Source organism: Pristiophorus japonicus, chromosome 1 (assembly GCF_044704955.1).
Source record: "Pristiophorus japonicus isolate sPriJap1 chromosome 1, sPriJap1.hap1, whole genome shotgun sequence".
Lineage (NCBI taxonomy): Eukaryota > Metazoa > Chordata > Chondrichthyes > Pristiophoridae > Pristiophorus > Pristiophorus japonicus.
In genome coordinates this window covers 1,039,738-1,064,333 of record NC_091977.1, presented here as the reverse complement: position 1 = coordinate 1,064,333, position 24,596 = coordinate 1,039,738, and the positions used below count along the sequence as shown (strand labels likewise).

The 24,596-nt window shown below is 47.9% G+C and overlaps 1 protein-coding gene across 1 annotated transcript in view; it reads right to left on the bottom strand.

Moving 5' to 3' along the window:
- Positions 1–24,596, bottom strand: part of LOC139261598 (uncharacterized) — a 44,321-nt gene that overhangs the window by 10,638 nt on the left and 9,087 nt on the right. The window contains exons 2-5 of the mRNA XM_070877074.1: positions 22,340–22,681; positions 18,485–18,754; positions 11,350–11,691; positions 11,002–11,271 (exon numbers count right to left, since the gene is read on the bottom strand). Coding sequence (XP_070733175.1) covers positions 11,002–11,271; positions 11,350–11,691; positions 18,485–18,754; positions 22,340–22,681 — 1,224 coding nt within the window. The remainder of the gene's footprint in view (positions 1–11,001; positions 11,272–11,349; positions 11,692–18,484; positions 18,755–22,339; positions 22,682–24,596) is intronic.

Sequence of the window (24,596 nt, the reverse complement as noted above, 5' to 3'; positions counted from 1 at the left end):
TATAGATATGTAAAGAGAAAAAGGTTAGTAAAGACAAACGTAGGTCCCCTGCAGTCAGAATCAGGGGAAGTCATAACGGGGAACAAAGAAATGGCAGACCAATTGAACAAGTACTTTGGTTCGGTATTCACTAAGGAGGACACAAACAACCTTCCGGATATAAAAGGGGTCAGAGGGTCTAGTAAGGAGGAGGAACTGAGGGAAATCCTTATTAGTCGGGAAATTGTGTTGGGGAAATTCATGGGATTGAAGGCCGATAAATCCCCAGGGTCTGATGGACTGCATCCCAGAGTACTTAAGGAGGTGGCCTTGGAAATAGCAGATGCAATGACAGTCATTTTCCAACATTCCATTGACTCTGGATCAGTTCCTGTAGAGTGGAGGGTAGCCAATGTAAACCCACTTTTTAAAAAAGGAGGGAGAGAGAAAGCAGGGAATTATAGACTGGTCAGCCTGACCTCAGTCGTGGGTAAAATGACGGAATCAATTATTAAGGATGTCATAGCAGCACATTTGGAAAGAGGTGACATGATAGGTCCAAGTCAGCATGGATTTGTGAAAGGGAAATCATGCTTGACAAATCTTCTGGAATTTTTTGAGGATGTTTCCAGTAGAGTGGACAAGGGAGAACCAGTTGATGTGGTATATTTGGACTTTCAGAAGGCTTTCGACAAGGTCCCACACAAGAGATTAATGTGCAAAGTTAAAGCACATGGGATTGGGGGTCGTGTGCTGACATGGATTGAGAACTGGTTGGCAGACAGGAAGCAAAGAGTAGGAGTAAATGGGGACTTTTCAGAATGGCTGGCAGTGACTAGTGGGGTATCGCAAGGTTCTGTGCTGGGGCCCCAGCTGTTTACACTGTACATTAATGATTTAGACGAGGGGATTAAATGTAGTATCTCCAAATTTGCAGATGACACAAAGTTGGGTGGCAGTGTGAGCTGCGAGGAGGATGCTATGAGTCTGCAGAGTGACTTGGATAGGTTAGGTGAGTGGGCAAATGCATGGCAGATGAAGTATAATGTGGATAAATGTGAGGTTATCCACTTTGTTGGTAAAAACAGAGAGACAGACTATTATCTGAATGGTGACAGATTAGGAAAAGGGGAGGTGCAACGAGACCTGGGTGTCATGGTACATCAGTCATTGAAGGTTGGCATGCAGGTACAGCAGGCGGTTAAGAAAGCAAATGGCATGTTGGCCTTCATAGCGAGGGGCTTTGAGTACAGGGGCAGGGAGGTGTTGCTATAGTTGTACAGGGCCTTGGTGAGGCCACACCTGGAGTATTGTGTGCAGTTTTGGTCTCCTAACTTGAGGAAGGACATTCTTGCTGTTGAGGGAGTGCAGCGAAGGTTCACCAGACTGATTCCCGGGATGGCGGGACTGACCTATCAAGAAAGACTGGATCAACTGGGCTTATATTCACTGGAGTTCAGAAGAATGAGAGGGGACCTCATGGAAACGTTTAAAATTCTGATGGGTTTAGACAGGTTAGATGCAGGAAGAATGTTCCCAATATTGGGGAAGTCCAGAACCAGGGGACACAGTCTAAGGATAAGGGGTAAGCCATTTAGGACTGAGATGAGGAGAAACTTCTTCACGCAGAGAGTGGAGAACCTGTGGAATTCTCTACCACAGAAAGTTGTTGAGGCCAATTCACTAAATATATTCAAAAAGGAGTTAGATGAAATCCTTACTACTCGGGGAATCAAGGGGTATGGCGAGAAAGCAGGAATGGGGTACTGAAGTTGCATGTTCAGCCATGAACTCATTGAATAGCGGTGCAGGCTAGAAGGGCCGAATGGCCTACTCCTGCACCTATTTTCTATGTTTCTATGTTTCTCAGTCGGCTGCCATTGCCCACCACGGGGGTGGAAATGTTGCAGTCCACAGATCTAGCCATGGTTATGGAAACATTTGAGAGTGAGCAATCACCTGTCACTGCCCGACAGATCAAAACCTGTTCAAACCAGGACACGTTATTATCTCTCGTCAAAAGCTGTGCGCTTTACGGGAGCTGGTCCAGTGTCCCAGTGCAAATGCAGGAAGAGATAAAGCCATTCCAGCAGAGCAAAGATGAAATGTCTATACAGGCAGACTGCCTTCTGTGGGGCAATCGAGTAGTGGTCCCCAAGAAGGGCAGAGACACTTTCATCAATGACCTCCACTGTACCCACCCAGGCATCAGAATGATGAAAGCGATAGCCAGATCCCATGTGTGGTGGCCCGGTATCAATATGGACTTAGAGTCCTGCGTTCACAGATGTAATACATGCTCGCAGTTAAGCAATGTACCCCGAGAGGCGCAGCTCAGTTTATACTCTTGGCCCTCCAAACCGTGGTCTAGGGTACACGTGGACTGTGCAGGCCCGTTCTTGCGTAAAATGTTCCTTGTGGTTGTTGATGCATACTCCAAGTGGATTGAATGTGAGATAATGTTGACTAGCACGTCCGCTGCCACTACTGAAACCCTGTGGGCCATGTTTGCCACTCACGGCTTACCTGATGTCCTGGTGAGCGACAACGGGCCATGTTTTACCAGTGCTGAGTTCAAAGAATTCATGACCTGTAACGGGATCAAACATGTCACATCTGTCCCGTTTAAACCAGCGTCCAATGGTCAGGCAGAGAGAGCAGTGCAAACCATCAAGCAAGGCTTGAAGAGGGTAACTGAAGGCTCACTGCAGACTCGCCTATCCCGAGTCCTGCTTAGCTACCGCACGAGATCCCACTCGCTCACTGGGATCCCACCTGCTGAAATGCTCATGAAAAGAGCACTTAAGACAAGGCTCTCGTTAGTTCACCCTGATCTACATGAACAGGTAGAGAGCAGGCGGCTTCAACAAAGTGCATACCATGATAGCGCAAATGTGTCAGGCGAGATTGAAATCAATGATGCTGTATTTGTATTAAATTATGGACAAAGTCCCAAGTGGCTTCCTGGCACTGTCGTGGCCAAAGAGGGGATCAGGGTGTTTCGGGTCAAACTTTCAAATGGACTCATTCACCGGAAACACTTGGACCAAATCAAACTCAGATTCACGGGCTACCCTGAGCAACCCACCTTGGACCCTACCTTTTTTGATCCTCCAACATACACACCAGTGGCAACCGACACCACGGTTGACCACGAAGCAGAACCCATCATCCACAGCAGCCCAGCAAGGCCCAACACACCAGGCAGCCCAGCAAGGCCAGCTGCACAGCAGCCCAGCGAGGGCCCAACAAATGATTCAGCAACACCAGCTTTCACACCGAGATGATCAACCAGGGCAACAAAGGCCCCAGATCGACTCACATTGTAAATAGTTACACTATTGACTTTGCGGGGGGGGAGTGTTGTTCTATATGTGGACTTGTATTTACTCTGTACAGCCACCAGAGGGCTCATCCTCTGGAGTCCTAAGTGATCCCACAATCCCTTGGGAGCACAGGTATTTAAGGAGGCTTCACAGGTTGGAGAGGCACTCTGGAGACCTGCAATAAAAGACTAAGGTCACACTTTACTTTGAGCTCACAGTGTTCAGTCTGACTCTTTCTCCATACACAATATCCTCAATACACGGGCAGTGACCCCGTGCATGATGTCACTGAGGCGCAGCATGTAGATTAGGAAAAGGAAGGAACATTATATTCGGAAACAACCAGCTGCCTTTTTCAACCTCATCTACGTTTTTGCTTTTCCACAGGTATCTAGTCTGTTTATGTACCAGGGCAGAGAAAAACTCCAGAACTTTAGGTGGGCTTTCTTACCCTCCAGATGGTGGGCAGCACATTCTGGACCTTTTCATGGCATCGCCCTGTGACCAAATATCCCCAACACTCCAGGTTCATGCTGGACCCCTGCAAACTCTCCTCCTCCACCACATACTGTACCACCTCTTCAGACCTCCCTTCCCACAGCCTCCACTGTTGGCCATGATAACCACTGCTGAAACCCTCATCATTGCCTTTGTTACCTCGACACTTCACTATTCCAAAGCACTCTTGGCTGGCCTCTCACATTCTACCCTACGTAAACTAGAGATGATCCTAAACTCGACTGCCCGTGTCCTAACTCGCACCAAGTCCCACTCACCCATCACCCTCTGTGCTCGCTGACCTACATTGGCTCCCAGTTAAGCAACACCTCGATTTCAAAATTGTCATCCTTGTTTTCAAATCCCTCCATGGCCTCGCCCCTCCCTATCTCTGTAATCTCCTCCAGCCCCTCACCCCCCGCCCCCCCATCCCCCGAGATGTCTGCGCTCCTCTATTTCTGCCCTCTTGAACAGCCCTGATTAGAATCGCTCCACCATTGGTGGCCATGCCTTCTGTTGTCTAGACCCCAAGCTCTGGAACTCCCTGCCTAAACCTCCCCGCCTCTCTAGCTCTCTTTCCTCCTTCAAAACACTTTTTAAAACATACCTCTGACCAAGCTTCTGGTCACCTGCCGTGATTTCTACTTATGCAGCTCGGTGTCAAATATTTGTCTCATAATATTCCTATGAAGCACCTTGGGATGTTTCACTACGTTAAAGGCGCTCTATAAATACAAGTTGTTGTGTTATTGTTGTTGTGCAATGAGTTAATGGAACGTTTTGACCAAAATCTAGGCAGCCTGTGGCTCCTCTGCTCCCTCCTCTCCCCCATCTTACACACTGCTTAGTGATCCAAGGAGGAAGACATTCACTAATCGCCCAAGGGTTGCTATGGTAACTGTGCTTACACTTTGCCTCCTTTTACAATCTGACCTTCCAACACAGGCTGTCAGCACTTCACTGCAAGTTTAATGGGGCATCAAGGTGGGAAAATGTACAGCTCTCTGACAACTGTTCACCCACTTTCCAAATACACAGAAACACTGTACACCCGAGCACACTGCCAACACAAGATATCTGCACACTGCGTGTTCACAGACTCACAAACGGTGGAAGTTAGGCTCGGTCTAGGGTGGCACTGTCTCTGCTCACAATACCAGAAAATGTCTCTTCTATATCTGCTAACAGAAGGCTGCACAGGTGAAGAGATTTGTACCTGAGGGGGACCTCCCAACCAGTGCTCACTGACTGAGAGTAAACTCAGCAATTCCACACTCCCAGTGTAAATGTTTCTGACAGTGAAATGGGGAAGAAGTTGTTTACTTTTCATACCAACATTAATCCCCGGGAATGTCCCTGCCCACAATCTGCCTGTGGAGTTCCCAAATTAGCTCATTTACATACATTATAGGGAGGGCCAGTGGATTTGCAGCCTTGAGTTTCCTGCTTTTGATCTCACAATGCACAAGCCCGAGCAGACTGCCGAACTCGTCTGGCAGAACGTCTCATCGCCAGAGCTTTCACACAAGCACCAAGACTAGACACCAAGCACCAGGGTGAGGAGGGCCCTACCCATCAGACCCTTCAGGCACAGCCGGGGTTTCAGAGACACGGCCCTCTGCCCCAGAGTTGGCTGTGGTGCGGATGAGACAATCCTCCATCTCCTTTGGGATTGCCCCTTTGCAAGGCAGGTCTGGATGGAGATGCAGTGGTTGCTGTCGAGGTTCATCTAAGCAGCTCCGTAACACAGGACTCTGTGCTCTACGGGCTGTTCCCAGGGACACACACCGAGACAGACATCATCAGCTGCTGGAGGGCCATCAACTCAGTGAAAGACGCACTTTGGTCTTCCCGAAACTTGCTGGTCTTCCAGAGCAAGGAGATGTCCACGTCTGTGTGTTGCAGACTGGCACAATCCAAGATCCAGGAGTACGTGCTGAGGGTCACACTAACAATTGGTGCAGTCGCCGCAAAGGCACGGTGGGGAAGGGCCACAGTTTAAAGTCCTTCCATCACGGTAAACCCAGGGGCTGGAATCAGTATAAAACTCCCCTCGGGCTGTACTTGTAAACTTGTTGTATACATAGAGCACCATGATCTGAAAACACCTGTGTAGTGCCATGTATAATGCAAGGTCTGTTTAGTAATGTATGTTGCAAGGAAATGTAACTGTACCCTCACCCATTCCGTGTACCTTATAGTGTCACTAGTAAAGTAATTTGATGACTGTATTACAATGTATCCTGGATTGTACTGAAATGTACCTCGAAATGTAAAGCAAGCAAATGTATTGTATGGACTTGCTGACTGCATCCAAATGTACTGAACTGCCTCCAATGTATTGTGCACATTTTTATATCAATAAAGTACATTTTGAAATTTAAAAAAAAGGAGGGATCATCATCATAGGCAGTCCCTTTTGGGAGCTGAGTGTTTGAAGTGTTGCTGCTCAGTGGCACTCTCTGTGGATTGGCCATTCATGTGCTAATTGACTAATTGCAGAAACTCATCTTTCCAGTTTGGCTGGGTCTGGTCTTTTTGCTCGGGACAAGCACCAATTGTAGAAATCTGCACGTCGAACGACCAACGGTCAGCCAAGGTGCCGGACTGGCACCACGAAAGATTGAAGGCTTCGGCCAAAACACAAGCCGAAAGGAGGAATCTGCAAATGGATGGTGGCCAACCAAGCGGTGAACCAGGGCGTCCGAAACACCATCCGAGTGAGGGTGAAGAAAGTGGAAGGACAGACAACGATGCACCGGGACCTCTTCGTGAAGAAAGTCCTGCTTGGAACCTGTGGCATGAAAGTCGCGGATATCTTCACCTTGCAGGACATCCCGAAGAGAGGTTACTTTGATGTGTCCTTCAGAAACGTCACCCTATGCCTGAAGTTCCTGAGGGGATTGAAGGAGGTGAGTGAACCACTGCGGTCAATGCTGACTTGGGAACCACTGTTCATCCTCCCGTCGCAGAGAAGACGCACTATCACAGTGCAGATGTACAACCCCCACATCCCGGTCATTGATGTGCTGACATTCCTCACCAGGTATGTCGATGGGGCAGGAAACAGCATCGACCTGAAAGACCTCCACGGGATTTGGACCAGCAAGTGCCAGATCCAGGTCACCATGAAAGTGGACGCCAGCGGAACCATCCTGCACCCTCCCTCCAGCTTCACCATCGGAGGAAGTCGGGGCTACATGGTGTACGCCGGACAACCCAACGTGTGCCGGACCTGCGGGAAGGCAGGCCACGTGGTGGCAAGCTGCACAACTGTCATCTGCTGCAACTGCAAGAAGGAAGGCCACCAGACAAAGGACTGTAAGGAGACCAAGTGCTGCAACCTTTGTGGTCAGGCTGGAGATCTGTACAAGGCCTGCCCCAAGCACAATGTCAGCTCTGCGCAGGCGGCAAAGAACATGGTGACATGTGAGGAGAAAGCTGAGGAACACAACACCCCAGAGGAGACCGACACCGCCCTCCCTCCCAACACACCGTGCGAACAAACCACTGCCCTAGTCGACACTGACCGAGAGGAGGAAGGGCAGTCTGCCACAGCAAGCCGCCAGACACTAGCACCCAGCAGTGAAACTCCCCCCGAGACACCGAGTCCATGGAAGAGGAGGGAGCAGGAGCAGAAGGAAAACACGAATGGCAGCTCGTCAAGATGAAGAAGAAGGCGGCCCACAAGTCAAGGGAAAAGAGGCCTCCTGCAGAAACGAGAGGCAAAAGACAGCTACTGTCCACGACGGACAGCAGTGGCTGCAGCTCACCCGATGACGAAGGGCGAGGCAAAAGCCCCCACTACCACCAGCAGAAGGGGCAAAACACCAATGTGACCAGCGCAGTCCAGCTCCGGGACCCTGGGAGCAGTGATGTCACCAATACCCCCCGCTCCGGATCTCTGGGAGTGACGAAGTGACAGATGCACCCCCGCTCCGGATCTCTGGGAGCGATGAAGTGACAGATGCCCCCCGCTCCGGATCTCTGGGAGCGATGAAGTGACAGATACACCCCCGCTCCGGATCTCTGGGAGCGACGAAGTGACAGATGCCCCCCCGCTCCGGATCTCTGGGAGCGATGAAGTGACAGATGCCCCCCCGCTCCGGATCTCTGGGAGCGATGAAGTGACAGATGCCCCCCCGCTCCGGATCTCTGGGAGCGATGAAGTGACAGATACCCCCCCGCTCCGGATCTCTGGGAGCGATGAAGTGACAGATACCCCCCCGCTCCGGATCTCTGGGAGTGATGAAGTGACAGATACACCCCCGCTCCGGATCTCTGGGAGCGATGAAGTGACAGATACCCCCCCGCTCCGGATCTCTGGGAGCGATGAAGTGACAGATACACCCCCGCTCCGGATCTCTGGGAGCGATGAAGTGACACATGCCCCCCCGCTCCGGATCTCTGGGAGCGATGAAGTGACAGATGCCCCCCCGCTCCGGATCTCTGGGAACGATGAAGTGACAGATGCACCCCCGCTCCGGATCTCTGGGAGCGATGAAGTGACAGATGCCCCCCCGCTCCGGATCTCTGGGAACGATGAAGTGACACATGCCCCCCCGCTCCGGATCTCTGGGAGCGACGACGTGACAGATGCCCCCCCGCTCCGGATCTCTGGGAGCGATGAAGTGACAGATGCACCCCCCGCTCCGGATCTCTGAGAGCGATGAAGTGACAGATGCCCCCCGCTCCGGATCTCTGGGAGCGACGAAGTGACAGATGCCCCCCCGCTCCGGATCTCTGGGAGCGACGACACCACAGGGGATGCACACAAGGAACAACCAACACCAGGCAAGGGCAGCCCAGTTAACATGGAGGTCTCCCGTCCACACTGCTGGTGTCCTCTGGTCAAACCATCCCCAAGGCAGAGGACAACCCATATCTCAGCCAAGGTGCAGTAGAAAAGTTTAAAGTTAACCTATGTATACGGGAACAGGCCACAGGGCCAAAGGACTGCGTGTTTGAAATGTAATGTTTGGATTGTAATCACCAATTTAAAAATGGGTTTAAAGATAGCATCCATTAACGTGCGTAGCATTAAGTCATCTACGCGATGTGTTTCCACCTTGGGGTACCTCGCCAAGGTCAAGGCAGACCTGCTGTTCTTGCCGGAGTGTGGCCTGCCGCACTTCAGCAGTTACCGGCAGTGGTCGCAATGGACCATCCGTCTGGTCAGGAGGCAACGATTGCCGGGCCTCCGGCCTGGGCATTCTGCTGCGGGGAGGTCACTTCACCATCACCGAAGTTAAGGAGGTGGTGGGCGGCCGCCTCCTCGTAGCAGATGTATTGTATAAAAATGTTCCTCTAAGGCTAATTAACGTGTATGCCTCACCTCTCAGAAGCCAGCGACTGGCCCTCCTCCAGCAGCTCCCACTGCTGCTGGCGACATCCAGACCGGTCGTTCTGGGCGGTGATTTCAACTGTATCATCGATGTGGCTGGACGATCCAGCAGAGCCGACAGCAAACTGGACGCCACGTCCAGACTCCTGATGGACGCGGTAAAAGATGCCAAGCTGTGCGACATCTTCAGCAACCCTGCAGACGGAGCACCGCGCAGATACACCTGGTCGAGACCAGACGGGTCCGTCCATTCCAGAATAGACTTCCTGTTTGTGTCCCACACGCTCAAGGTTGATCCACATACGTCACGCCGGTGTTCTTCTCTGACCACTGCCTCCTACTGGCCGACTGCCTCCCACAGGAAAGCCAGAAAGTTGGCAGGGGGATATGGAAGCTCAACATGAAACTGTTGACCCCGGAAAACATTGAGGAACTCAAGAGGGATTACAAAGGTTGGAGAACTGTAAAACCCCTCTGTGATTCCCCGATGCACTGGTGGGAAACAATCAAGACAAACATCAAGAGGTTCTTCATCCTCAAAGGTGTTCAGCAGGCAAGAGGGAGACAGAGGGAATTGTCCCAACTCCAGAAGAGTATGCAAAACCTGTTCCTGCTGCAGTCGATGGGGGTTGATGTCGCGGAGGAACTCCAAGAGGTGAAGGGCCAGCAAGTCTCGCTCTTTGCCTCAGAGTCCTCCAAAATCATCTTCCGCTCCAGAGTCCGCTCCGTCGAGCAGGATGAGACGTGTTCGCGTTTCTTCTTCCAAAAAGTACACAGGGGGAGCTCTGTGATCACCAGCCTAAAGGAAGAAGACGGTTCTGTGACGTCTTCGCAGCCCGACATGCTGAGGTCCAGCAAATCCTTCTATGCCGGGCTGTACGACGTCAAGCCCACAGACCGTGTGGCCTCTCAGTCTTTCCTGTCGTCTATCTCAGAGATCTTAGATGACAGCGAGTGGTAGAGTCTGGACCACCCACTAACTCTGGACGATCTGACAAAGGCCGTCTGGTCCCTGGCGACAAGTAAAACTCCCGGAAGCGACGGCTTACCGGTCGAGTTGTATTGGGCTCTGTGGGACTGGATGGGCCCAGACCTGCTGGAAGTGTACGGGGGTATGCTTCTGGCTGGCAGTATGTCAGAATCAATGAGGAAAGGCATCATCACCCTCATCTACAAGCAGAAGGGGGATAGGGAGGAAATCAAAAACTGGCGGCCCATCTCGCTGCTCAATGTGGACTACAAGATCCTGTCAAAGGTCATCGCCAACAGGGTCAAGTCTGCTCTGGAGCTGGTGATCCACCCGGACCAGACCTGCGCTGTCCCCGGCAGGAAGATCTCTGATAGCCTCGCGCTACTCAGGGATACGATCGCCTACGTGTGGGACAGGAGGGTGGACACCTGTTTAATCAGCTTGGACCAGGAGAAGGCCTTTGACAGGATATCGCACACGTACCTGATGGACGTGCTCTCCAAGATGGAATTTGGGGAGACTTTCAATTGCAATATTTGCAGCTGGGAATTATTTGCTCTGATTTTTCGGAGCATTCTGATTGATTCTGTGTCAGAAAACCAACAGAAATGACTTCTGTACCACTGGATTGTCAAACTTAAATGCTTGTCCTGTCTCAGTGAGTTTACCAAGAGCGTAGTTGAGGCACACAGACCAGGAAAGTTCCTCGCTCGATCCCAGGCTGTGCTGAGTTATCTCAGGGTAGATTTCCTGAGGCTCTGAAACACTGTACAGCTTCACACACAGGATATAAAGGAGGGGTTACTCCAGGCAACAAGAACAATAAGTGACAAGAATTTCCTGTGGAGATTATAAGATTAAAGAGCAAACCCTGAGTCACTTACCACTGGGCTCCAGATAGTACGGGACTAAAACCTGGGGCCGGTTTTGATAAAACACAGCACATATCCAGTTCCCTCTGCCTCTGTCAGCTTTCTGAATAATCAGTTGCAATGATTTCTCTTCCCCATTCCGTCCATTCAATGTTTTCTCTCCAACAGTTCTGCCGTCACTATTGATCCAAACCAGTCTCATTGGTTCAGTGACATCAGACACAGAGCAGGTCGGGGTAACGGTGTCTCCCTCAGTCTCTGCATCAGATGGTTCAGCTGTGACTGTGGAAACAGGAAAATCATTCAGCTTTTACACAATGACTTTATCATCGAAAACACCAGCAACATTCTGTGTCCTACCTTTAACTGTGATTAGTTTAATGGTCACAAATTTACGTGATCCCAGAGAACATGTGTAAACTCCTGCATCGTCAAACAGTACAGGGACAATCCTCACACTGAAGATATAACCATTAAAATGTCCCACTGTGGGCACCAGTCGACTCCCAAAGTCAGTCCTGTTCACATCGATAGGCTGAGATTTCGAAGCAGTTGCTATTTTTTTCTCCTGATTTGGAAGATGATGTGAGCTCCAGGTCCATGCAGCAGCATTGTAAGTAGAGGCAACAGAATAGCAAATCAGGTCGAGTTCACTGCGATCTGTGCCTGACCGATAAAGTGTGTAACTCTCTTGATATAAATCTGTGATAGAGAGACAGAGAACAACGTGTTAGAATTTAACAGTTTCTAAGGTAGAGAGAAAAGCCAGAATAATTATTGGCAAAAATTATATAAAACTATTTTGTGTTTTGATTATCATAACTAGCCACGCCTCTCGCCAAGCTGTCCCAGTACAGCTACAACACTGGGATCTACCCGACAATGTGGAAAACTGCCCAGGTATGTCCTACAATCAAAAAGCAGGACAAATCCAATCCAGCCAATTACCGCCCCTTCAGTCTACTCTCAATCTTCAGCAAAGTGATGGAAGGTGTCGTCAACAGAGCTATCAAGCAGCCCTTACTCACCAATAACCTGCTCACGATACTCAGTTTGTATTCAGTGGAGTGGTTCATTCACAGTGAGCATCTGTCTCCTTCTGTATTGAACATTCTGCACAGACTTTATACCTGTGCCTTTTCTATTCTTTCTTTGTTACTTTCTTTCTTTCTCCTGATATTTCTTTCACTATTTCCACTAAAGCCTTCACATTTTCTCAGCAAGACTAACCCAGAGTCATTTTAATTGCTTTTGCAATACAACTTGGCAGTTGACAAGATTGGAAAATTGGAAAACCTTTCCTTATTGTCCAAGGGGCAATCACGATACTTTCTTTCAAAAACATGGGGGTAATTTGGCCTTGTGCGATAGTGTAAAAGAGGTGATAGTGAATGTGATATCTGCCTTACCACATCACAGACACACACATGCACAAGATGGCTCGACAGGAACTTGTTATGTCTTGTCACATGATGCTTGCATTGAATTTGCATGAGAAGTTGCATTACCACAGTAGTCCACTAAGTGGAGCTCTATTACACTTCTCCCTTAATGAAGAAGTAATCATAACAATGCAGCTCCAACAACACTCAAGAAGCTCGACACCATCTAGGACAAAGCACCCATTTGATTGGCACCCCATACACCACGTTAAACATTCACTCCCTCCACCACCGGCGCACCGTGGCTGCAGTGTGTACCATCTACAAGATGCACTGCAGAAACTCGCCAAGGCTTCTCCAAAATCACCTCCCAAACCCGCGACCTCTACTTCCCAGAAGGATAAGGGCAGCAGGTGCAAGGGAACACCACCACCTCAACGTTCCCCTCCCAGTCACACACCATCCCGACATGGGAATATATTGGCCGTTCCTTCATCATCGCTGGGTCAAAATCCTGGAACTCCCTCCCCAACAGCACTGTGGGAACACCTTCACCACACGGACTGCAGCGGTTCAAGAAGGCGGCTCACCACCACCTTTGAGGGCAATTAGGAATGGGCAATAAATGCCGGCCTTGCCAGCGATGCCCACATCATTGGGAACAAATAAAAATAAACTGCCTTTAACCCCTACTTTTTTATTCACCTTCCTTTTAATCCAGTTTTCTATCCTCCTCCAAATTCCATGCCCCTTAATCTTCTCGAGTAATCTCTTGTGCAGTAATCTTATCGGATCGACTAGGCTTATATTCACTGGAATTTAAAAGAATGAGGGGGATCTCATAGAAACATATAAAATTCTGACAGGACTGGACAGGTTAGATGCAGGAAGAATGTTCCTGATGTTGGGGAAGTCCAGAACCAGGGGTCACAGTCTAAGGATAAGGGGCAACCATTTAGGACCGAGATGAGGAGAAACTTCTTCACTCAGAGAATTGTGAACCTGTGGAATTCTCTACCGCAGAGAGTTGTTGAGGCCAGTTCGTTAGATATATTCAAAAGGGAGTTAGGTGTGGCCCTTACGACTAAAGGGATCAAGGGGTATGGAGAGAAAGCAGGATGGGGTACTGAAGTTGTATGATCAGCCATGATCATATTGAATGGTGGTGCAGGCTCGAAGGGCCGAATGGCCTACTCCTGCACCTATTTCCTATGTTTCTAAACAATCACCATACATAATTTGCATGGTTAAACACAACAAATATAGACTTATTTTTCCATTTTTACAAATCAAACTTTACCACTTGTTTTCTGTTTCGAAGAGGATACCTTCACTCTCGAACAGATCTTTCCAAACTTGGTGTCGAACTTAAACTCATTCTAGGCTGAGCCTGAGGAGAGTTTTTCTTCAAGGGCAACCCTTGATCTACATTTTGACTCTCTACAACTTCAGACTGTCTGTCTGCCTGACTCAGACTCAGACTTAAATTCTGACTTTCTCTTGTACTTGTTTCTAGTACATCTGATGTAGGATTTGCTACTGGTACTCTACTTGTAATAAGACTATCTGTCTCATCAGAAATAATCGAATCATTCCAACTTTCAACTCCTTCCACATCTGTCGGTAAAATATGATCAATGTGAACAAACCTAACCTTTCCATGATCAAACATCTTGTCCAAATATGTTCGAGAGTCGCATATCCTCACTACGCTTCCTGGTAACCATTTTAACCAATTATGGTGATGGTTCTTCACTCTCACCTTCTGATTTAATTTCACACTTCTCTCTCTTATTTTACCTCTATCATGATTCTCTTTCTGTCTTAGTTGTTTCCCTTCTACTAACTGTGCCAAGTTTGGCTTCAACAACGAGAACCTGATTCGTGGTTGTCGTTTGAGAAACAATTCTGCTGGTGTTCTACCAGTAGTTGTATGAGGAGTATTACGATACATAATCAGAACATTTGCTAGTTTGTGATCCAATGACAACTGCCATTTCTTTGGATTTGGATCCAATATTTGCTTGTTGAGGACAGGGTTTTACAATTTGTACTGTGCACTCGGTGCACCATTTGAAGCAGGGTGGTAAGGTGGAACCTTGGTATGTTTCACACTGTTCCTGCTCATGAACTGTGAAAATTCTTCTGAACAAAATTGCGGCCCATTATCAGAAACAATTTCTTCTGGGAGACCATATGAAGAAAACAATATTTGCAAATTGTCTATTGTTTTATTTGTTGTTATTTTCTGCATCGGAAATACTTCTACCCATTTCGAATGATTATCAATCACAATGAACAATTGTTGTCCTTCTAGCTCAGCAAAATCTACATGTAACTTTTGCCACACCCTGGGAGGCCATTTCCATGGCTGTAATGGTACTGATGGTGATATCGTGCTTACCGATTGACATATTGTACACTGACTGATGATGCACTCTGTATCTTTACCTAGACCTGGCCACCATAAGTAACTGAGTGCAAAACTCTTGGTCAGGCACATTCCCAGGTGCTGGTCATGAAGATCTCCTAACAACTTGGACCTGAACTTATTTGGGATAACTACTCTTGCACCCACATGATAAATCTTTATCGACTGATAATTCATTCCTATGGACAAAGTATGGATGAATATCTTTCTCTGATATCTGGTTTGGCCAGCCATTTGCTATACAATCATACACCTTTGACATAACTGAGTCATGCTTAGTTGCTCTACCAAGTTCTTCAGCTGTGACAGGCAAGTGATCAATGTATGAAAAATAGAACACTTCTTCCTCATTGGGTGTAACTTGTGATGGGGATGGCAACCTGGACATAGCATCAGCATTACCATCTGACTTAGGTACAACAACAATGGGTATAGCCCAATACTTAGGTCTACTTTAGAGATAATGTTCTCAGTTTCTAGTCTTTTGAGTACTTGATCAACTTTCTCTTTGAGTTCGTATGGCATGGGATATGGCTTGCAGTAAACTGGTCTAGCATTCTTCTGTACCCTGACACTCACCTTGAAACCTAGGATTGCACTGCCTGTTTCACGGACACCTTTGGATACTGTTTGATGACATCATCCTTCGATGCAAATCTCGTTTCAACTCAAAAAATCTCACTCCAATCCAGTTTCAATGATCCCCACCTATTTCTACCTATTAAGGCTTGTCTCCTGCCATGAATAAGAGAGGTAAGCTCTGAAACTGATCCTTGTATTTTACCAGTACGGTAATACATCCTACCACAGGGATTTGCTCTCCTGAGTAGCCTCGCAGTTCTATGTTTGACTTTTCCAGTGAAAAATCACTCAACTTGTCGAGATATAACAATTCCAGTACTACGCTCACGGATGCACCAGTGTTGATTTCCATGGGTATCCTGGTTCCTGCAACGTCTACTTGGATGACGATACTTCATGAATCGTTGTTAGGTACCGTTGTGCTCCTGATGACGTGTGTCTTCAGAACCTCCTCATCCTGTTGCTTCTGTTCAATGCTACATAGTCTCTGGTGATTTCTACTGATAGTTTACCCTTCAGTCGGCATGCCTTCGCAAGATATCCAGTTTTCTTGCAGAAGAAACATTCTGCCTTCACATACGTACAATTTTGAGCGATGTGTTGTCCCAATCACCGATAGCATGACTTCAATGCACTGTTACCTTGGTCAGTTGCGGAGGCCTTGGGGCCCAACTGCTTTTTACTTCTAGCCTGAAGCCGATTCACTTCGGTTGTCTGAAGACTGGAAATGGCGTGAAATTCTCAGGAATATTGGTCTGCCATACCCATCGACATAGCTGTCTTGCAAGCTAAATCAAAAGTCAAGTTAGGGGTTGTCAACAACTTTCTTCTGATTGCTTTATTTTTCATCCCACAGACAATGTGGTCACGCAATGCTTGGTCCTGAAAGTTTACGAAATGACAGTGAATGGAAAGCTTTTTTAAAGCTACAATGTACTCACTGATACTCTCGTCAATGAATTGATTTCATATTCCAAAACATTAACTTTCAGCAACTTCCAGGGGCTCAGGACTGTCGTGCTAACAATCTCCGTCAGTGGCGGGCCCTTTGTCTTGTCAGGAACAAGCACATTTTTCAGGGTTTCATCCACCTCCAGGCCTGATTAAGTCAGGAAAATAGCCCGTTTTCTTTCTAACACCACCCGGTTACGGTTTTCATCATCAGGGACTTTGATGATACTATTTGCGGTGAAAAACATTTCTAGCCACTCCATGTATGCTCCGAAAGTCTCTCAGTCAGGCTGGAACTCACCCAAGCACCCTATTATTCCCATAGGTGTGGCCATCTGGACTCTGGCAATGTCAACAGTGTGCTTGAAATTTACCTTGGATTTTTAGTTGTGTTGCAAAACAAAGAACCTCTCAAAGTCTCTCTGCTGGTTGGCTGGAACAGCCACCAAAAAAATTTCAGCTCGGGAATCCAGAAATCCCATCCTACATCGCCAATGTGATATCTTCCTCACAACATCACAAACACACACATACACAAGATGGCTGTACTGGAACTTGTCAGGTGACCTTGTCACATGATGCTTTTATTGTATATACGTGAGTAGTTACATTACCACAGTAGTCCACTAGGTGGATCAGTAGTCCACCAGGTTGAGCTCTATTATGTGATAGTGTAAAACAGCTGGTAGTGAATTGGAAACACATTTTACATCTCACAAAGATAACTTACTATTGCACAAAGTCAAAATGACCCATCCACATTCTCTCCCACACTAAAACCTCCTACTTTGTCTACACACACACTGAAAACCTATCTCTGACCAAGCTTTCAGTCACCTCTCTTTCTCACTAATACCGATGTCCACTTCATTCTTCCTCAGTGAAGCATCGTTTTATTTCTTTCTTCAAGGTGCTGTTACTGAAAGCATTTTCTGTTTTTGTTTTATCTCCGGTACCATTTATTAAAAAAACGCTGCAATTCAGATTTTCTACCTTCCAGTGTTGAACTGCTTCATTTACTTTAACAATTCTAGACAAGATAAACCAACATTGACTGCAGCCTTGTCACTCTCCTCCACTTGCCTCTCAACAGCTGGTGAAGTGGTTCCCCATTCAGTTACCTGTACAGAACCGGCCACATTATAACCACCCACCCTCCCTCCACTCCCAATCTATTGATATCAGATGCTAACGACCACACAGCACCATAACTGTTTGTACACTTCTGGTACGACCAATGATGTTCAACCAAAGTCACTCAGTATTGTCCCCTATGTGTGTGTATTGGGAGAGCACTGAGTAGTCAGTCAGGGCTGGACTGTAATTCTGTGCCCTTGCAGTGAATAAAGTGAACCATATTTAGAAAATAATTGTCTCTGTGTTATGGTCATTGATGAGTTGTGTGAGAATGTTTCTGTTCACCTTTAACCCTTTAGCTATTTATTATCCAATCCATCAAGATCTGGTTGTTGATATTTGCCCAGTGTATTGCAATGTTATATTTACACCAATGTTCCAAAGAGAAAATACAGCCCAGTCTGTAGTAAAAGCATCTGATGTCTCTGTGCTCCCTGGACATTGTGTGGAACAGTGTTATTTCAGTAACTCTTTAATATCTACTGTAAGGTAGTTCTGGGCTTACCCAGATCCACATCAATAGTTTTGATGCTATTTTAATAAGAGTATTTTTTCTACACTTCACACAAATACACATTCTTATCTTCTGTTCCAAAGCCCCACTCCCAGCTTTTCCTCTCTCCCTCCCCCAAAGCCCCACTCCCAGCCTTTGTCGTTTCCCCCTGCCCACCATCTCTCCTCTACATTCCCAACATTTCCATCCTTCCCTCTCCCGTTCATGGCCACTGATTCCCTGCCCTTCCCTCTTCCCTTCGTCCTGCTCCCGGCTCAGTGCTTATTTGAAGCTGAGAGTATGCAGCGCCTGGAATCACTTCCAATAGCAGCAGAACTGGGTTAGAAGTGACATTGAGGGGAGAGAGGCCAGTTTGTGTTCAATGCTGATATGTGCACCAGGCCCCCACATGCTGACTGTGGGCATGGTGCTGATGGTTGTAATGTATGGTTCCACTTTATATGTAACAGTTTTATATTAGTAACTCTTTAATATCCACTGTGAGGTAACTGCACTTACTGGGGTACACAGAGAAATGTGCTTTTCCTGTGAGAATACTGGATCCATTTTCCTGCACTTCACACGTGTACAACTCCTGATCCTCTACTGCAACGTGTCTGACTATCAGATAGACTGTGTTATTTAGTCGGATCTGATCAGTGTTCCTCCTGTCCTGCTGAGATGAGTCTCTGTGTTTCCATTGAAGACTGACTGTATCTGAGAGTTTGGAGATGGTACAGCTGAGTGTAACGTCACTGCCCACCACAGCTCTCTGTGGACTTCTCTCAACTGTGAAAAACAGATCAATAAGATTTAGTGTACGTCGTGACATGTACAATCCAATGATTAGGTTCTAACTGACAGTAGAATGTGCCCATTATCAATACTTGTAACTTGCTGCATTAAAGAGTCAGGCCAGGTTACACACAGTGCATTTTAATCAGTAAAATATTGGGCCCGAAATCTCTCGGTCCTGCTCCACCAATGTAAGTGAGGCAGAGTGGGGTCGATGAACTTTACCCCTGACCCTGCTGGAGTATCCGGGGTCAGGTCAAGGTTACACTGTATGGATGGTATTTGGGGATGGTCAGGTGAAGAAACTCACCAGAGGAGGGTGTGCTAGAAATGTAGCACCATATTATCAGACATGGAGAGGGCTCCAGTCCTACTCAGTTCTCTATGGGCCGAGCACACTGCAGTAAGACCAGCCAACACATGCACTGGGAGCCTGTTCACAAAACCCACCTCAAAGGTCATTACAGTCCCAGACATTATTTAAATGAGTGTGCTCCCAGAATGCTCCTGAGCAGAGCTCCAATCATTGAGCCTCCACGAGGAATGGAACTTCAGGAGACACTTGTTCTAAAAATGTTCACCCTGACGTTCAGTCCCACCAACAACATAACAAGTAAAAATCAAATCTTCAAAAGGGACTTTATTTCCAATGCCAGGCAATACAATGGTGGCATCCATTAGGTGCTGGCACCCAACACACTGGTGCCCGACCCATGTGGCATTCCCCATGTACCACGCACGATGTACCATGAGTGCCACTAACACGTGTAAATGGGTGGACTTTCTATCATGGTCAACTCGTGCTGGTGCAGTTTGGGCCAACACCTCAGGAACAATTTTCTTTTCTCTTGTCTATTGAATAGAGTAGGCTGAGGGGTGACCTGATAATGGTCTTTAAAATGATGAAGGGTGTTGATCGAGTAGATACAGAGAGAGAGTTTCCACTTGTGGGGAAGAGCAGAACTAGAGGCCACCAATATAAGATAGTCACCCAAGAAATCCAATGGGGAATTCAGAAGAAACTTCTTTACCCAGAGAGTGGTGAGAATGTGGAACTCACTACCACAGGGAGGGGTTGAAGTGAATAGTATCGATGTATTTAAGGGGAGGCTGGATAAGCATATGAGGGAGAAGGGAATGGAGGGTTATGCTGATAGATTTAGATGAGGTAAGACGGGAGGAGGATCCAGTGGAGCATAAACTGGACTGGTTGGGCCGAATGGCCTGTTTATGTTCTGTATATCCGATAGCTGAAGGCGTGGTCACCGATGGTGAGATGAAGGAGGGGATTTACAAGAGGCGAGAGTTAGAGGAATGCAGTTATGGGGCATGGAAGGGATGGGTTGCATGGTTAGTGGAGGTTACAGTGACCTAAGGGTGAAGCCATGAAAGGATTTAAACACAGGGATGATAATCTTCAATTAGATTAATTGTGGGATCCAGAACCAATGTAGGTCCTCAAGAACAAGGGTGATGGATGAGTGGAACTTGGTGTTGGATAGAAATTGGACATCAGAGTTTTGAACAAGCTGAAGTTTACAGAGGGTAGAGGGTGTGATGCCGGCCAGGAAAACATTGCAATAGTCAAGTCTGGAGGTGACAAATACACGAATGAGAGTTTTAGCGGCAGATAGGCTGGAGTAGGGGAAGAGTCGGGCGGTGTTGCAGAAGTGGAAGGGATACTCTATCTGTAACTGATATATAGCCACCATACAACCACAGGCGGCAGATGGATGTTTGATATTAACAATCAATTTAGTGGTTGGAGATCAATGGCTCATTCTATGTTTCCGAAACCCCTTAGTGACCCCTCGGGGCCATAAAAGGAGCAGTGAGCGATGGCCATGGGCAGTGTGGAGACCCCGACCTGCGAGGGAACATCAGCGGCAGGTCAGGGCCATAAAAGGAGCAGTGAGCGATGGCCATGGGCAGTGTGGAGACCCCGACCTGCGAGGGAACATCAGCGGCAGGTCGGGCCATAAAAGGAGCAGTGAGCGATGGCCATGGGCAGTGTGGAGACCCCGACCTGCGAGGGAACATCAGCGGCAGGTCGGGCCATAAAAGGAGCAGTGAGCGATGGCCATGGGCAGTGTGGAGACCCCGACCTGCGAGGGAACATCAGCGACAGGTCGGGCCATAAAAGGAGCAGTGAGCGATGGCCATGGACAGTGTGGAGACCCCGACCTGCGAGGGAACATCAGCGGCAGGTCGGGCCATAAAAGGAGCAGTGAGCGATGGCCATGGGCAGTGTGGAGACCCCGACCTGCGAGGGAACATCAGCGGCAGGTCAGGCCATAAAAGTAGCAGCAAGCGATGGCCATGGACAGTGTGGCTGCATACCACGACAAGGTACTGCGCGAGCTGGTGCAGGAGGGCGACGGCAACCAAGAGTGAAGTCATCAAGGTCCAGGTCAGTGATTGGAGCGTGGGCAGATACAGCAGGAGCAGCGAGGTCGGGGCGAAGGAGCTGTGAGAGACTGTGGAGGGAGGTGATCGGGGCCCAGGGGAGGCATGAGTTCAGGGCCAGGGGCCCAGGGGCAGCATGGTCCAGCCCACACTGCGATATGTGTGCGCACTAGGTCCGTGCAGCAGAGCAGGTCTCCAGTTGTCTTGGGTAATCCTTGCCACTGGACCAAGACCTAGCTCTGTCAAGTCCGTGTGGTGGCTGGTGTGCAACGGTCACCCCACGTTAAAAAATCCACGCACTGACATCTTCCACCCTTCAACATGGAGTTCGGGATCGGGAATATTAGGTCCTTCATTGAAACACCTGTGAACTCGTCCTTTTTTTGGCGTTTCGAGGACCGCCTATGATGATGATATCCGATGTATTCCTATGTAATGGTCCAGGGACAGTACCGTCACGATCATATTTTGTCCATGATGATATTTCAGGATAGGATGATATTTTGTATCAAGTTCATTTGACGGTGACCTTCGCCTCATTTAGATGTTCCACCCATCAATCAACCAGGATGTGAAGCTGTTCAGCAACATCTTTTGTTGGCACCATTTAAAGATTTTGATTTATTTACACTAAAGATTTTAAATATTATTGAATTGACACAATATACCTATTTTTCTCCGTCATGTTCCTTCCCGCTTTCCTGAAGGCGTTAACTCTTTGGCAGAGCACAAGTTCCACAGACACCCCACATCCTCTGGGACCTGAACCAAGTGCCACATCTAACGGTTCAGTGGGCACCAATCAGGAGCAGTGATACTGGCCCATCGTATACCTGTCCCACAGTGCTGAGGCCTATTACTACAGTGACCTACTGTTGTGGTAACAGTGTTCACTGCATCTTACAGGGAGTGCGTCAGTGTACAGACCATAATACTCTCTGTGGGCTAGATTCCTCCGTTTGCTATTTCTGGTGAAATTATCAACACATTTTTACTCATGTTGACTATTTCAGGAGAAACAACGAACAAAATCTTTCCCCTGTTTAATGAGAGCTGCTCTCTGCACTGGGTGATATCAATCTCACGTGGTCCTGGCAATCTCTCATCATTACATGTGAAATTATTTACCGAGAATCGTTTTGTTGACCTTTTTCTGCTCTTTGTCCCACTCACCTTTGATCCCAAATAGTTCGTACAGTTTCAGGGTTTTATTACTCGGCTGTGTTTGAGTTAAGATGAACGATCCCGCAAGTTTAAATGTGAGATTGTAAATTCTCAGATTGATGGTACCAGGATCCTGCCGTGCTTTACTGTACAAGTCCTGATCTCCAGTCTGATCATTCCATTGTGCGTCCCACCAGCCCGAACTCCTCTTGTGAAAAGTAACCAGCCGCTGCATTACTTGCCCTGAGTGTGCTTTCCATTCCCAGACAACAGGGCCATCCCCAGGATTGTCTGGTCCTTTTAATGGAATTTCAGCTCTCTCATCTAAAAAATAAATATGATTGGTGTTTCCTGTTGGAAAGAGAAACAATGTCAGCACTTTGATATCAAATCACAATTCCTTAATCCATGTTAGTAATTATTTATATAGTTCATTTATTTACAGTCATATTTGTATATTTAACTGATCATGTTACCTTCACTGCAGTCACTATTACAGAGAAAAACAGAACAATTCCATTATACATTCAGTGTATCCATTACTAGAGTGATAAAACATACAGCATTACTACAATTATCAACATAAAAAGAGAGGAAATAGTTCATTCCAGGTTACAGGATATAAAGGCTCCAAATATCTTTAAAAAAATGTATTCATGGGATGTGATCGTCACTGCCAAGCCCGACATTTATTGTCCATCGCTAACTGCCCCTTGAGAAGGTGGTGGTGAGCCGCCTTCTTGAACCGCTGCAGTCCGTGTGGTGAAGGTGCTCCCACAGTGCTGTTCGGGAGGGAGTTCCAGGATTGTGATCCAGCGACGATGAATGAACGCCGATATATTTCAAGTCAGGATGGTGTGTGACTCGGAGGGGAACGTGGAGGTGGTGGTGTTCCCATGTGCCTCCTGCACTTGTCTATCGAGGTGGTAGAGGTCGCGGGTTTGCGAGTTGCTGCCGAAGAAACCTTGAGAGTAGTCTGATCGGGCTGTAATTGGCCAGATTGGATTTGTCCTCCATTTGTGGACAGGACTTACCTGGGCAGTTTCCCACATTGTCAGGTCGATGCCAGTGTTGTAGCTGTACTGGAACAGCTTGGCTAGAGACGAGGCTAGTTCTGGAGCACAAGTCTTCAGCACAACAGTCAGGATGCTGTCGGGACCTATAGCCTTTGCTGTATCCAGTGCGCTCAGCCGTTTCTTGGTATCACGTGGAGTGAATCGACTTGGCTGAAGTCTGGCTTCTGTGATGGTGGGGACCTCAGGTGGAGGCCAATATGGATCACCCACTTGGCACTTCTGGCTGAAGATGGTTGTAAACGCTTCAGCCTTGTCTTTTGCACTCACGTGCTGGGTTCCGCCATCGTTGAGGATGGGGATATTCATGGAGACTCCTCCTCCAGTTGTTACATTCATGACTGGATGTGGCAGAACTGCAGAGCTTTGATCTGATCCGTTGATTGTGGGATCGCTTAGCTCTGTCTATAGCATGCTGCTTCCGCTGTGTAGCATGTATGTAGTCTTGTGTTGCAGATTCTCCAGGTTGGCACCTCATTTTCAAGTACGCCTGGTGCTGCTCCTGGCATGCTGTTTCTCCACTCCTCATTGAACCAGGGTTGGTCTCCTGGCTCGATGGTAATGGTAGAGTGAGGGATATGTCGGGCCATGAGGTTACAGATTGTGGTGGAATACAATTCTGCTGCTGCTGATGGCCCACAGGACCTCAGGGATGACCAGATTTGATCTTCTAGGTCTGTTCTGAATCTATCCCATTGAGTACGGTGGTAGTTCCACACAACACGATGGAGGGTGTCCTCAGTGTGAAGATGGGACTTTGTCTCCACAATGACTGTGTGGTGGTCACTGCTACCAATGCTGTCATGGACAGATGCATCTGTGACAGGTAGATTGGTGAGGACAAGGTCAAGTAGGTTGCTCTCTCGTGTTGGTTCTCTCACCACCTGCCGCAGGCCCAGTCTGCCAGCTATGTCCTTCAGGACTCGGCCAGTTCGGTCAGTAGTGGTGCTACCGAGCCGCTCCTGGTGATGGACATTGAAGTCCCCCACCCAGAGTACATTCTGTGCCCTTGCTACCCTCAGTGCTTCTACCAAGTGGTGTTGAACATGGAGGAGAACTGATTCATCAGCTGAGGGAGGGCGGTCGGTGGGAATCAGCAGGAGGTTTCCGTGTCCATGTTTGACCTGAAGCCATGAGACCTCATGGGGTCCGGAGTCAATGTTGAGGACTCCCAGGGCCACTCCCTCCACACT